Source organism: Xenopus tropicalis, chromosome 7 (genome assembly GCF_000004195.4).
Source record: "Xenopus tropicalis strain Nigerian chromosome 7, UCB_Xtro_10.0, whole genome shotgun sequence".
NCBI classification, from domain to species: domain Eukaryota; kingdom Metazoa; phylum Chordata; class Amphibia; order Anura; family Pipidae; genus Xenopus; species Xenopus tropicalis.
Genome location: NC_030683.2, coordinates 46,459,898 through 46,475,854, shown reverse-complemented (window position 1 = coordinate 46,475,854; position 15,957 = coordinate 46,459,898). Strand labels below are relative to the sequence as shown.

The following is a 15,957-nucleotide window of genomic DNA, read 5'->3' as shown; positions in this document are numbered from 1 at the left end:
TTGTCCTCCCAACACAAGCCGGGTTATGAGATCACAGCCGCACTGATACACAACTTTGCATTGTAAAAAGAAAGATGGAAGTGAAAAGGCTGGGGGTCAAATTCCGTTCACACAGCAGAAAGAGAGCAAACAATGGCATTGATAGAAAGAGCATATGAAAGCACAGACAAGATAAATGGAGATTATCTAGTGAAATCAGTAGCCTGTCTGAATCCTTAAGGAGAAAAAATGGATCTCATACAGAGTACCTACAGGGCTCATCCTAATATTATGTACGGTTCAATGACAGATCGCAAAACTTCGGCAAGCAGATTTAAAATGGAAACAAATCACACAGCATTTACAGTAAAATGCATAATCAACATATCTAGCTGCCTGGGAAAGCCGGAATCGGCTGCATTACTGTCAACGAAGAACATGAGCTGGGTTAACAACAAGAAGTTTGGCTTTTGCCACTTTCAAAACTCACAGTAAAAGGCCAATTTATTTATTATCGAGTTTAAGAAGAAAAGAATTGGTGAAAAAATTATATTTTTTTTCCTGTTTTTTCCCCCATCCAGTGCAGTGAGGCTGTAAAATCTTGACTGTTTTAGAAAAAAAAAAAAAAGCACAATTAACTTGCATGAATGCTTAAGATACTTCTGACGTGTCTCCGAAGTCGTCAACTTCTTTAAAGTTGAGTTAAACCTTTGGACATAAGAATTCACAAATACAGGATCTCTATCAGTATATTAGATGCAGCCCTATGAGCAGACATTTTTGGCTATAATTTCTCCCATCTAAACTGCTGCATTGCCTGTTACATAGTTACATAGGTTTGAAAAAAGACCAGAGTCCATCAAGTTCGACCCTTCCAAGTAACCCCAGCACTCACAAACCTATACTGACCTATCTATACACTCACATACATAAACTATATATACCAACATCAATACTAACTGTAGATATTAGTATCACAATAGCCTTGGATACTAAGCTTGTTCAAGAACTCATCTAGGCCCCTCTTATAGACATAAACAAAATCTGCCATTACCACATCACTAGGAAGGGCATTCCACAACCTCACTGCCCTCACCATGAAAAACCACTTACACTGCTTCAAATGAAAGTTCTGTTCCTACAATCTAAACGGGGTGGCCTCTGGTGCACTGATTGTTTTTATGGGAAAACAGAACACCCCCTATCTGCCTATAATCCCCTCTAATGTATTTGTACAGAGTAGTCATGTTGCAAACAACCAAGGGGCCAAATGAAAGCAATAGCAAGTAACAGACTTATTAAAACTTTTTTATTCACCCTGTTTGCAACACTTTTAAGATAACAAAGTTTGGCAAAGTCTAGTAACCTATAGGAACCAATAGGATGCTTTCTCTAAAACAGGTTGCCAACACATTCTGTCTATTGTTTGGTTGCCATTTTTACTAGTTCTATAGCAAGTTTTGTGCTTTTTATTACCTTACCCTGTTTGGCCTCTTTGAATAGAATTTTACCTTGCCGTTTTCAGAACAGCACTGCCATTATATTGCTAGCACAGCCCTGGTAAATTTGTGTTCTTGAATTCCTGTTTTTGGTAGGACAGTGAAAAAGTTCTGTATGAGAAAAAAATGTTAAACTATTTTAACAGCCAGGGATAACATGACTGGACTCATTGAAATTAAACAGAAATCCTGGCATGAAAATGAGTTTGATACAATTTTTTTCCCTTTGGCTTTGCAAGAAACTTTTGAAACCCTATAAATAGGCAATCACAGTATCACACACTCTATGAGGGCAAAGTAGAAATATGATGACTTCATTGCTTTATAAATAGGTCCTAAATTGAATCTGTTGGCGAATAGGAAGAGAGTTATTATGAGTCATGTTTTGCATCCTTTTTAAACCTGTACTTTGCACATTGCATTATATTTACTTTTGCATATAGTGCATCCATGTGACATGCACTGTACTTATTACATGAAATGTAATACTCAGATATAAAACATTTATTTAAACTTCTGGGCAGAACTGGGGCATATTCAAAGACAAATATTAACAGACAATTAAATAATAGACATGTCCCTGGACTGTAGGGTTAATTAATTATTTACATACATACATATTTATTTTTACATAGGATCCAAAAGAATATTTTCTACTGGCCTGTCAAAATTGTTTGTTTAAGCTATTGTTGTTTTTTTTCTACAGGTACCTCTGTTACACAACTACTTGCTCGTGACTTGGATGATGACAAATTGGTCTTTGGAGTTGTGGGAGATGAAGCCAAGAAATTCTTTGCCGTGGAAAGTGAAACTGGTGTAGTATGGCTGAGGCAGCCCTTGGATCGAGAGGTACTGTGCAGTCGTAGACATGAAGAAATAGATTGCCCATGTACTGTAGCTTTTATATCATTGTCTTCGTTAAAGGGGACATTTGCCCAAATTATGGCTGAATTTTCTCTCACTGTTTTAAACTGGCAGAGAATATGAGGTTCATGTTATTAGACTAAACTTACTTAAGACTAACTTTAGAATTTCCATGGGACTTCTTTGTCCTCTTTACCAGTAATTCTGATTTCTGTATAAGTGTACGTGGATGATCCCATTGTTAAGTGGAGGTGTTAAACGTGTTTCCTTAACAAAATTGCTATTTTATATATGGTTAGAGCATTTATTGCATTACTGTGCAGATTCTAAAAAGTCTATTTTTTCACCATAAAAATGTGACAACATTATAGCCAGACCTTATCCCCAAGACTGTCAGCAACAGTTTTGCTGGTTGTTATGTACTTAAAAATGACCTAGGTTACCTAAGGGCTGTGTAATTGTAAGCTAGACATAACATATCAGAATGAATTCACACATAGCTTACTTTCTGCCTCTTTCACAAGCTATTACATTCGTATATTCATTTATCACATGGGAAAACTAAAGGAAAAGCACACGTCTATCTTGAAGCCATGTTACTTTACTGGGGTTTATTGTGCATTTATCCACAGCAACCTAACCGACAGTCTGCATTGCATGGCATTGTTGAAGATAACTGCAGGCAGTACCAGGGGGCTAGGAATAGATTCATACAAGTCTCGCTGAGCTGTACTGTGCTGTCTGATAGCAGCACCTCAGAGAGGCAGTCTGTAAATCACCCAGCATCTTCCTTCAGGGCAGCAAATTAACTGAGGAACATTAGGAGCTTTTGCAAGCCTAAAGCAACTTACCTTAGGCACTGTTTTTTTCATTGTAAATCAATCATAAATATACCTCTTTACATCACAGTTTTGTGTATACAATACCCTAAACCACAGATATTTTATAACTGGATTTTTCTTTAAAAAAAAGAATCTTTAGGGCTTATTTACTTTCAGGTAGCCCCATGGATATCCTTTATTAATTTACCTATCTAAAGCACAGACCTAACTGTGCTTGTATCTTCAGTGTCGCACTAGGGTACATGGGACCCACCAGAGAACGTCATACCATGGGTCCACCAATCACATCGGCGCACCTGTCACTGTGACTGCCACCCACCCCGTGTTATGTGCATGTATAAGCAGGGCTGTCAAGGTTAGGTGAAGATGAGGCTTAATGACCCAAAAATGCACTGCATTTGCTGCAACCTTTTTAGACCTTTTGCCTAATCCATTAGCTATTAGAATCTGACCATTTATGATATTACTATACCAGTTATAGGCACTTATTGTTACACTCATTTTAATGGGTGCAAGGGGTCAATTAGCACTCCCCTTAATGTGCACAATTTAGGTGTTATTGCATCTAATGAATAGCATCTGCTCAAACAGATTTTAGGTTCATGACTTTCTTGTACTGAAGCCTGCTATAAGATCGATTTGATGTGCTCAGCTAGATGCAATTTGCACAGTGGAGCAAGGTATAGCTAAACATTAAGTATAGGATTTGTAAGACTTAGCTCCAGGGATCCCCAGCATCAATAGGAAAAGCTGTCCACCATTCATTAGAAAAGGCAGGATAGAGGCACTGGTAGGTACCTTACTGAATTACCAATATTAGCTCATCCCTTGCAGTTTCACTTGTTAATGGGCACTGTGGTCTTATTATCTTCATCACAGATGCCTTCATCACAGCTCTGAGAGTGAATTAACAAATACACCTAGGCTGCCATGTTCCTATGTGCATAGTCATGCCTGTGCTTGATTATCAGGGTTCTACTGTATACATATATCCATTACAACTGTCTGTCATGTATGCCAGTCATCTAGGTTCTCTTTATATAAGGGGGGAACTTGAAATGTCTTGCAGGGTATAATATACCTAATATTTATTTTGTTTCTGCTTAACAGAATTTCTCTCCAAAATGTGTCTAATTAATAACATCTTTATGGAATCTGATCTAAACCAGTATTTATTAGATAAAACTGTATTTCCATGAACAATGAGTGACACTATGTATGTTCAGAGATGCACCAATCTGTATACTGGGACTTAATTACATGTAGGTTTTTTTTTTACCTTTGTTTTGGTAAGTTATATACTTCTGACAACATTGATAATAATGGACTGAGAAAGTATATTACTAAGATAGTTAGGTGGTGAAGCTACAGTACTATTATGAACAAGGAAGGTTTAGATTACTGCTGCTCAGTGTAATTCTGTGGCCCATGGGATTTCCCAAAGAATTAAGAGATGGGACAGAGAAATGGATACCTATAACCTCACTATTTCTGTATTCATGTATAATTGTATTCAGCCTCTCTTGCATATATAACTTAATCTAAAATCTGCACTTGACACTAGTACTGGTTACATTCTGGAACCATAACTGTAATTATATGAGGGTTCCCTCCTTTGCACCATTCCCTGTGGTATTTTGCATGTAATTATGCTTTTAGCTAAGTGCTGGTGTCAGAAGATAAGCACTGTTTCTAATCGTATTATTTTCTCTCTCTTTTCATTTCAGACTAAATCAGAATTCACAGTTGAATTTTCTGTCAGTGACAGCCAGGGGGTATGTGTGACTTTTCCTTTTCATAGCTTGAAAATATATGAATGTTAAAACATGACAAGATAACAGGAAAGTAATGGTATGGGTGAGAAAAGAATTATTTATGGGATCTTCTGCCCAAGTACTGCCAACAGGAGTCACTGTACACATGAGCAATTAAGCACAGGGAAAACAGCTATTCAGAACTACTGCACGTGCAGCATAATAGTCTAAATGGTGTATATTTCTTTCTGTAGTAAGCTGTAGAGTGAATCTACAGGTGTGGGATCTATTATCTGGATAGCTTGGGACCTGGGGTTTTCCAGATAAGGATTTTTTTTTCTGTAATTTGAATCACCATTGCTTAAGTGTACTAAAAGAGTTAACATCAAATGAGCCCAATAGGATTGATTTGCAATATGTAGTAATTCATCTTAGTTCTCAGCATTACATGGCATGGTTTTATTATTTTAAAAAGGAGCCTCCTATTTTTTTAAACAGAGCCTCCTGTAGTCTGCCAGTCTACATAGGGCTATACAATAACCAATTACAGCCTTTTTTGGCCACCCCTTGGAACTTTTTTCATGCTTTTTTTATATTTAAATGTTGCTCACAGGTTAAAAAGGTCGGGCCCCTGCCTTAAACCATTGTAGCTCTGTCTTGTAAAACACAATATTTGCATGCAAAGATGTTATTTATAATGTAAGTAATAGTGAATCTTCTGATTTACTATGGGTTTGTTTGCTTTCCAGGTTATCAAGGGTAAAGTGAATATTCAAGTTGGTGATGTCAATGATAATGCTCCAACTTTCCACAACCAGCCATACACAGTGCGCATTGCAGAGGTTAGTATTTCTACTACTATGAACTGTGTGGAATGTAGAAAACACTCCACTGGCACAATTCTGAAACAAGGGTCAGAATGAACACACTCCAGGTGTAATGCAAAACAAAATTGAAGGCATGCTCTGTACTTACCGTATATACTTGAGTATAAGCCGAGTATCCAGCACTCAAAATGTGCTAAAAAAGGAATCCTCGGCTTATACTCGAGTCAAGTAGTACAGTGACTGATTACCTGTCCCACCGGGGCATCCGTCGCGCAAGTACACGGACACGTCGCACACAATGGTGGGGGGGGGGGGTGCGTGCGCGACGTGTGTGTGTGTGCTCGCACGCCGGATGCGCCGGTGGGACAGGTAATCAGTCACTGTACTTACTACTTGACTCGAGTCAAGATCACTCCATTGTGCATTCTCCATATGTCCGAGGTGTGACAGGCCCCAATAATGTTTAATGGACTGCAATCTTTTCAGAACATCCTTTGCTTTGCATAGAGAATAAAAACAAATAGTTGATCAGTGCAGGAACTGTGACCAAGAATTTGAGGTCACAGTGCAACTCGTTTCTGTGAGAAACCTTTGCTTAGAGTTGGATAAATCTACGTCCCCATTTGCATTTTTTACTCGCTTGCATCTCCACATTATCGCTAGTCAGATAAGAAGCACAAATAGTAACAAATTTACAGCATACATTAGGCGGGCAAGCCACAAAGAGATTAGTGTTGGTGAAGGCCTCATAAGGCCACAGATGATATCCTCATCTGATGGGTCTGCATGTGCTTCCCTTGTGATCCAATCAGGACCTAACACACAGGACTATGCTGTGACCAGCTTTAATGTACCTGACAAGCAGACACAAAGCTGGAAGGATCCATCTACCAGAGGGACATTACCCATCATGCAAAGGGAAGGGCACAGAGGAATTAATCTGCAGCTGCCAACATTATATATTTATGTAGACTTCACAGGGGGTCACACTGAGTGTCCTTTTATTAAATAATTTGATTATTGAAACTTAGCAGTAGCGGTTGCATTTCCCACCTTAGGCTTATACTCAAGTCAATAAGTTTTTCCATTTTCTTAGGTAAAATTAGGTACCTTGGCTTATATTCGGATCGGCTTATACTCGAGTATATAAGGTACTTACCGTGTTAGTTGTGCTGAGATGGTGCTGCCCATTCTTGAACTGCACAAGAGCAAAATCAGATTGTATTGTAAATATATAAATCAGGTATATTGTGAATAGGACAAGATAAAGCTTAGTACATTATAAGGCAAATTATTACAAGTTTTATTGTAATTGTAGTTTTATTTGAGGCCCATTTTTTAACATTCTGACTAGTGGTTTTAGAGTTTTTTGAAACCACGAAAAATTAATTTCCACTAAAACCTCAAATGTCTAGTCATTTATTATAAGATCTGAACATAAAAAGCATGAAGGAATTAAAGTGCTGAAAGAACATGAAAACCTTGAATTTTTCGTTTTCTTTAGACTTTTTATGCGCTTACAAATGTAACCCCCCAAAAAACCCTCTAAAACCACAAATAAATAAAGATTGTTACAATATGCCTAGGACATCTCCCAAAATCTACAATTTTACCACTATTTGTGAAAACGAAAAAAAAAAATAACATTGGTAAATGGGCCTCAATTTATACCAGGAGTAAATGAAATCATTCCTAAAGGGAGATTCCATTAATCAGGTGGCTTTTATTATGATTATAACAGGGAGACATTGGTCATTGGCCCATTAAAGTCTACAGTTGCTCTGAAGATTAAAAATATGGCATCTCACATTTTGACTGTAATATAAATACAAAGTCACTATTAGCTCTTCTTATTAAAAGGATAATGTTCCCTTTAAGATTACAATATATACTTTTGATCTCCCTTCAATTTACATTTTTTGTTCTGTAATGCATTGTGTATTCATTCTCACCACATTCATTCTGCTTAGACTGAAGTGGCCATTCATATTATCTGCTGCTTCACAAATTTTGACTGTAAACATGTGTCTTCATATTTAACCATTTATAGAGTGAAACTTACAGTACAGGAATGGGATCCGTTATCTGGAAATGCATTATCCAAAAAGTTCTGAATTACAAAAAGGCCATCTCCCGTACACTCTCATAAGCATAAGCAGATAATTTTTTTTTGTACAAGCAATAATTTCCACATATTCTCATGTTTTTGTGCCCATCATCCTGCCCTGCACTTTGTAAATGACCCCTTATGTTTTGCCTACATTTAATTCATTGGTTTATGATTACCTAAATATCTGTAGCAGTGTTATTATATTATATAAATCTCACTGGTTACTCACAGAGATCCTAACAAAAAGCAAAGACATAAGATATGATGTAGAAGTTATAAAGTCAGCTATCATTAGATGTAATGCAACTAGGGAAAGTGAATGGGGGATCTGATCTGGTCTTCTACAACATGGTAGCCTACAACTTCATATGGGTGAATTTACTCCTAGAAATCTTGTGAAGCACCGATTTACTTACAGTACAGAATGTGGGCATATACAATATTCCTATAATTGGTGCTTGGTGCTTGAATATGTTCAGTCAACAGGGAATATTTGGTATAACAGGCAATAACCAATCCAGACTAATGAAGAGGGCAATTTGCCAAACTATGTTACAATGTATATGACCCAACAGTAGTCATATTGATCTTTACTGGGGCATGTTGCATGGACCATTAGGCTTGTTTCTAGACTACTAATGATAAGTAAGCTTGGCCTCTGCAAGTGAAGAGGTTAATCCAGAATGAAAATTTATACGGAAACTGTACTTGTAGATTCAACACTAAAGGTTACCATCATTTCCTTTCATTTCCTTATGAGTGAATCTAAGAAGCTACATCTGTGTCCGCCTGTGAAATCAAGTTGTCTTAAGTAATTGAGCACTACAAAAGAAAAGACTCTTTAATATGCTGCCTGCCTGCTCCCTCCTGCCTTGGGCCTTTGATCTCCTCTTTCCTTTCTCAGGCTGTGAACATAGGGGATTTTGTTATTAGTTTGCGTGTCATTTTCTTGATCCATCTACAGGGTGTAAAGAAAGTCATTAAGTTGAAATGAAGAAATACATGAAATGCATATTATATATATATATATATATATACATACACAAAGGATGGCTACGTATCATACCTCGGGTGCTTAGTAAAGGGTTCCAATAGTACAAAAAAAGACCAGCAACACCGGGATTTCCTGGAGCTCTCAGAGAAACCACTTCCTAAAGGGTTTTTTTGTACTATATATATATATATACAGCTGGGGGTGCTGCCTGCCACTGCAAATAGCAGAGGAAGCCGTGACCAAGTAACCGAGAGTCACTGAGGAACTGAGAAAGCGAGGAGGCTAAGAAATTCCCCCAAGAAGTATTTTGAGTACAGGGACTCCAACCATTTGTGTTTTCTTACTGGTAGTCCTCAAGGGGCCCAGTTTAGTGAGGGAACTCAACAAATGTGTGAAGGTAGCACCCAGCGGGCTGGACTTATTTTTGTGATTAATGTTTTGTATGCTGAAATGTTCACCCCTGTGTTAAATAAAACTGAAAGTAAAGAAAGTGTCTGTTGTGGATCCCACAAGTTTACAGTAAATATAATATGGCAGATGTGCAGGTTAATATGTATACTCTTTAGTGAGTGCAAACTCATTTATCTCTGTGTTGCTTTATAAGTAGTTACTATGAAAATACAATAGGAAATGCTGGGATAACCCTCTGCATGCTGCTTTCCTAATGGCTTTCAGGTAGTGTTGAGGTCTTAATGTTGTAGGGAAAAAGGCTGAGGCATGGTATAAAGACAGAGGAAGACAGGACCTGTAAGGATGTACTTAGCTAGGCAACCCTAATGAAACACAGACTACATTCTTTTTGTTTTATTCCTCCAGATTTTGATGGCATTGATGGCATGACTTGCAGCACCAGAACAGACATTAGGGGGGCATTTATAAACAGTCTGATTTATTCTTTTCCAGTTCAGATTTTTTAGCACTAGAAGTTGCACGGAAAAAGGGTGATTTTTTTTCTTGATTTACTATGTGTAAAAACCGAATCCGATAATCCGACAATTTGCCAGCTAAAACTTGCTGAGGTCATGTAGAAGTCAATGGCAGATTTTCAGATTTTTAACCCTGTTTTTTTGTGTGAAAATTCGGAACTTCACAACTTTTCTGCATCTTTTTTCCAGACCTACCTTTTTTCCCACACAAAAAATGAGAAATATAAGAGTTTTATAAATCTGCCCCTAGGAGTAATTTAGAACATGAAGATCAGGGTGCAAAGTGCTCTGTCTTGCTCACAAGTACAGTGCTGGCTACTTCCAACCTATTCTTGAAGGCACTGTACCTTAGTGCCTGCCAGTGCTCCCTAAGTTGTCTGTCATGAAGGCACCTAATGATCTCCCAGTGCTCCCTAACTTCTGTTGGGGGTTTGTATAAATGGCCACTGTTGTTTACTTTTTCATTTTTCTCTTATGGAAAGCCCTGGCCATTCTTTTTTGACGTCAGAAGTTCTGCGGCTTGGGGGCCTTGACAGTTGAACTGGGTCAGGAACTAAACTACTTATACCAGGGATAGCTCTATTCTTTACATATCAACATAATAGCATGTGCAGGGAGATAGGGATATCTACGCATAGTCCGTATTTATTAAAGAAAAAATCATTGAAAAGTCATCAGAAATAAAAACAGCAAGTAAAAGCTTTCCAGGTTTAATAGAAGTCAATGAGAACAATCTCTATCAACTTTATTTATTTGTTTATTTGGTTATTAAAACATTTGATTTTTGTAGCCTCTCTGAGACAAAATTAGCGTGGGAATATTCTGTTGCATATTTTTCTTACATAAGGTAGCGTTCGTAAAGAAAACCTGCGCAAGTTATTTTTTTCACATCTGCATTTTTGTCCCGCAAAGTCAAATATTTATAAATCTGCCCCCAAGTGCAATGATAAAAATTGATAGAAGTAGGGGCAGATTGAGATTACCAAAGGAAAATGCACCTGCATTCATTCCTATGGGATTTTTAGAAGTGTATTTATCAATGGGTGAAAGTTAGAGTTCACAATTTGATAAAAATACTTTTAAAAATCCCATATGAATGAGCAGAAAGTTGATGACTTTTTATGTAATGAGCTCACATTTTGATAAATCTGACCCAAATTGTCAGACCCTGAAATAGACACAGGTGCAATGCAGGATCCCCCTTACTGGTACTAAAATAAATGCTGTGTTTCAGTATCTGAGCTATAATACATACTGTAAAACAAAGGCAGATAAGTTTACCTGCACCAGCACTTTACAAATCAGGCCTGCTATATAAGAAATTGTTTGAAATAAGTGGGTAGAAATCCATATACTATATAAATTGTATCACTGGCAAATCTATACAAGATTGTTTAGCCATAAATTACACAGAGCAAAACCTCTAAACTTCCCTTTAAAAGGATCAATTTGTGTTTTACAAGGTAAAGAAAAGATTTGATGCATATTTAGGGCAAATGTGACTTTATACAGGAATGTGGTTTTGCTGATGACATTCAGACAGAGCTGTTTTTATTTTAGCATATAACGGAGCTTTTAGGAGCATGAGATACAGTTCATTGCTCTCAATTTGATGTTGTTTTGTATCATTTTATTGTTTTTTTGGATCATATTGACCCCATATCGAGTTCTTGTTTGAGCGGAGTAATCATTCATGGCCCATTTGTTACTCAGCAATCTCCTAAAACTCAGATTACGCACATATTTATAAAAATGGAGGGTTTTACTGCCCATATAAGACAAATCATAAACACAAGGATTTGTTTTAGGATAAGTCTTTTTGTAAACTAATGTTTAAAACATACAAACATATATGTTATCACTATCAAAGAAATGTATTATTATATGTTAATTACATTTTAGGGGGATAACAGTACAATATACCTTCTTTTAATCCCAATTTAAAAAAAAAGATGACACCTTACATAATTAGATACAGTAAATACAGTGTTAAATAGAGTTAGAAACTGGCCAAGTTTGTATAGAAAAATGAGGGATTGTTGCTATACTTGCAAGCTAATTCACCAAGTGTGCCTTGACAGACCTCATTAAGTTGCCTTGTATTCATTTCATGTTAATCGCTGTCAGCCTGACTGGCATTTGATTTGCTTTAATAGAGTTTTATGACTTTCCAATTTGTTCCAATGTGCTTTCCATACCTTGCAGTCTTGCTGTAGCATATTATTTGGGTGCAAAGACATGTGTTTATCTGACCTTCCGAATTTCATTTGTGTCACTTTTGTCTGCTTTACTTTACTTTGATTTTTCCATTTTAATCTTTAGTTTGTCTACATAAAAACATATTTTTTAGTCACATTCTTTTTTATAAAAAGACCTCCAAATTAAAATGCTATTTGCAGAATGTCACTGTTTCAGGAATTTCTTTATGACATCTAAAGCAAAAACCTGGGGTAGAATTTGCATAAACTTTGCATTCTACCATTAATGCACAGTGATTTCTGTCACATGAGTCACCAAAACTGTATTGTGTATTGTGTATTATAATAAATAATGTATCTACTGTTATAAAATATGAGATATTAAAAGTAAGTGTCACCTTGCATTTCTATGACCTGTAAAAAAGCACTCAGCATTAAGCCTTGTGCCTTATAATATCCTTATATTGTATAATAGACTGGAACCTCTGGCAGAGAGGCTTCTGTAAGATGCCATAGCTGGTATTTATATTGGGCCTCTATGGGCTGTTTTGGGTCTTTGTGTACTTGAAATGCCAGGGCTAGTGATGAGCGAATCTGTTCCGTTTCGCTTCGCCGAAAAATTCGCGAATCTTTGAAAAGATCCGCGAAACAGGGAAAAATTCGCGAAACGGCGAAAATGTCATGCGACATAAAAAAATTGTCGCCCGCGGCTTATTATTTCGTCGCGCGGCTCTTGTTTCGTCACCCGCGGCTCTTGTTTCGTCGCGCGCGGCTCTTGTTTCGTCGCCCGCGGCTCTTGTTTCGTCGCGCGCGGCTCTTGTTTCGTCGCCCGCGGCTCTTGTTTCGTCACCCGCGGCTATTGTTTTGTCGCGCGGCTATTATTTCGTCGCCCGCAGCTATTATTTTGTCGCACGGCTATTGTTTCGTCGCGCGGCTCTTGTTTCGTCGCGTGGCTCTTGTTTCGTCGCGCGGCTCTTGTTTCGTCGCCCGCGGCTCTTGTTTCGTCGCCCGCGGCTATTATTTCGTCGCCCGCAGCTATTATTTTGTCGCACGGCTATTGTTTCGTCGCGCGGCTCTTGTTTCGTCGCCCGCGGCTATTATTTTGTCGCGCGCTATTGTTTTGTCGCCCGCGACTATTCTTTTTTGACGCCGGCGACAATTTTTGGACGTGCGGCGAATTTTTCCGCGGCGAAATTTTTCATCCGTTTCGCAAAACAATCCGCCAATGGCGAAACGCGGAAATTCGCAGCGAATCCATGCCTGCCGAAACTTTTCGCCCATCACTAGCCAGGGCATATTTTGAATCTCAGTCCAGATATTGAAGAAACTGGGGACTTCAAGGATTATAGCAGAGCAGTATGGAAATTACATCTGTTAATGCATTATAAAAAAAATGTAAATGGAATTGTCTATCTTGAATACACCATACTCTTGGCCTGATATGGGATTTGTTAGGTTTTAAAGCTTAATCCCTTCTGGTGGAACTAGGGTTGCCATCTTTTGGAGAACAATACCAGTGTCCCATTAGGGCCGCGACAGACGGGGAGATTAGTCGCCCGTGACAAATCTTCCTTGTCGCGGGCGACTAATCTCCCCGAAATGCCATCCTACCAGCTAGAATGTAAATCGATGGTGGGAGGAAACTTCGGCGATTTTGGCGCAGTGTATGCCATCCCACCAGCGATTTACATTCTGGGATGGCATTTCAGTAAAATACTGGATGGGTGGCGCCCAGTGAATCTCCAAATATCTACTTTGTGGCGGCATTGGAATAATAAAAAAATAAGCATTCTTACCAACCATAACCTATGCTTACCAGCATTCCCTGACATAAGGGTAGCATATAGTTACATAGTTACATAGGGTTGAAAAAAGACCAGTGTCCATCAAGTTCAACCCATCCAAGTAAACCCAGCACACCTAACCCACACCTACCAATCTATACACTCACATACATAAACTATAAATACAACCACTAGTACTAACTGTAGATATTAGTATCACAATAGCCTTTGATATTCTGATTGATCAAGAACTCATCCAGGCCCCTCTTAAAGGCATTAACAGAATCTGCCATTACCACATCACTAGGAAGGGCATTCCACAACCTCACAGCCCTCACCGTGAAAAACCACCTACGCTGCTTCAAATGGAAGCTCCTTTCCTCTAATCTAAAGGGGTGACCTCTGGTGCGTTGATTGTTTTTATGGGAAAAAAGAACATCCCCCAACTGCCTATAATCCCCTCTAATGTACTTGTACAGAGTAATCATGTCCCCTCTCAAGCGCCTCTTTTCCAGAGAAAACAACCTCAACCTCGACAGTCTAACCTCATAGCTTAAATCTTCCATCCCCTTTACCAGTTTAGTTGCACGTCTCTGCACTCTCTCCAGCTCATTAATATCCTTCTTAAGGACTGGAGCCCAAAACTGCACTGCATACTCAAGGTGAGGCCTTACCAGGGACCTATAAAGGGGCAAAATTATGTTCTCATCCCTTGAGTCAATGCCCTTTTTTATACAAGACAGCACTTTATTTGCTTTAGTAGCCACAGAATGACACTGCCTGGAATTAGACAACTTGTGATCTACAAAAACCCCCAGATCCTTCTCCATTAAGGAAACCCCCAACACACTACCATTCAGTAGATAGTTTGCGTTTATATTATTTCTACCAAAGTGCATAACTTTGCACTTATCAACATTGAACCTCATTTTCCAGTTTGCTGCCCAGTTATCTAATTTTGTCAAATCGCTCTGCAAAGCGGCAGCATCCTGCATGGAACTTATAGTTTTGCACAATTTAGTGTCATCAGCAAAAATAGACACAGTACTGTCTATGCCCACCTCCAGGTCATTAATAAACAAGTTAAACAGCAAAGGCCCAAGGACTGACCCCTGCGGTACTCCACTAACCACACTGGTCCAATTAGAAAATGTTCCATTTACAACCACTCTTTGTACTCTATCCTTCAGCCAGTTCTCTATCCAATTACAAATATTATGTTCTAGGCCAATATTCCTTAATTTGATCATTAACCTTCTGTGAGGTACTGTATCAAACGCTTTAGCAAAGTCCAAGTAGATGACATCAACTGCCATTCCAGCATCAAGGTTCCTGCTCACCTCCTCATAAAAGGTGACTAAATTAGTCTGGCAAGATCTGTTACGCATAAAACCATGCTGGCACAAACTAATAGTATTGTGAACTGCAATGTATTCAAGTACCCTATCCCTTATTACCCCTTCCAAAAGTTTTCCTACTACTGATGTCAGACTAACAGGCCTATAGTTTTCAGGCTGAGAACAGGATCCCTTTTTAAATAACGGCACCACATTAGCAATCCGCCAGTCTCTTGGCACCATGCCAGACCTCAATGAATCCTGAAAAATTAAGTGAAGAGGTTTGGCAATCACAGCGCTCAGCTCATTTAATACCCTGGGATGAATCCCATCCGGCCCTGGACCTTTGTTTACCTTTACATGTTCAAGTCTCTTTTGAATTTCCTCCTGAGTGACCCACGCGTCCGTAGCTAAATTACTAGAACTGGGCATATTACAAGGGAAGCCTTCATTATCTGGCTCCTCAGATGTATAGACAGATGAAAAATAAGAGTTCAAAATTTCAGCTTTTTCCCCGTTTTCATCAACCAACGTACCCCCCCGTGATAATAAAGTTCCCACCCCTTCTTGCTTCATTTTTTTACTATTCACATAATTAAAAAATAATTTTGGATTCTTTTTACTCCTAGCTGCAATATCCCTTTCCATCTCTATTTTAGCTTGCCTGATAGCTTTTTTGCATGCTTTATTTGCTTCCTTGTACCTGATGAAAGTTTCCGCTGTCCCAGCTAACTTGAGTGCCCTAAAAGCACGTTTTTTCTTACCAACCTCGACAATAACACTTTTATTCAGCCATAAAGGTTTTGCTTTGCGATGCCTCTCCTTGCTTACAAGGGGGATATA

General features: G+C 38.5%; 1 protein-coding gene across 1 annotated transcript in view; it reads left to right on the top strand.

The window, feature by feature from the left end:
• cdh23 (cadherin-related 23) overlaps positions 1–15,957 on the top strand; it is a 465,229-nt gene that overhangs the window by 92,835 nt on the left and 356,437 nt on the right. The window contains exons 3-5 of the mRNA XM_031906723.1: positions 2,185–2,327; positions 4,912–4,959; positions 5,688–5,780. Of these exons, the coding sequence (XP_031762583.1) occupies positions 2,185–2,327; positions 4,912–4,959; positions 5,688–5,780 (284 nt within the window). The remainder of the gene's footprint in view (positions 1–2,184; positions 2,328–4,911; positions 4,960–5,687; positions 5,781–15,957) is intronic.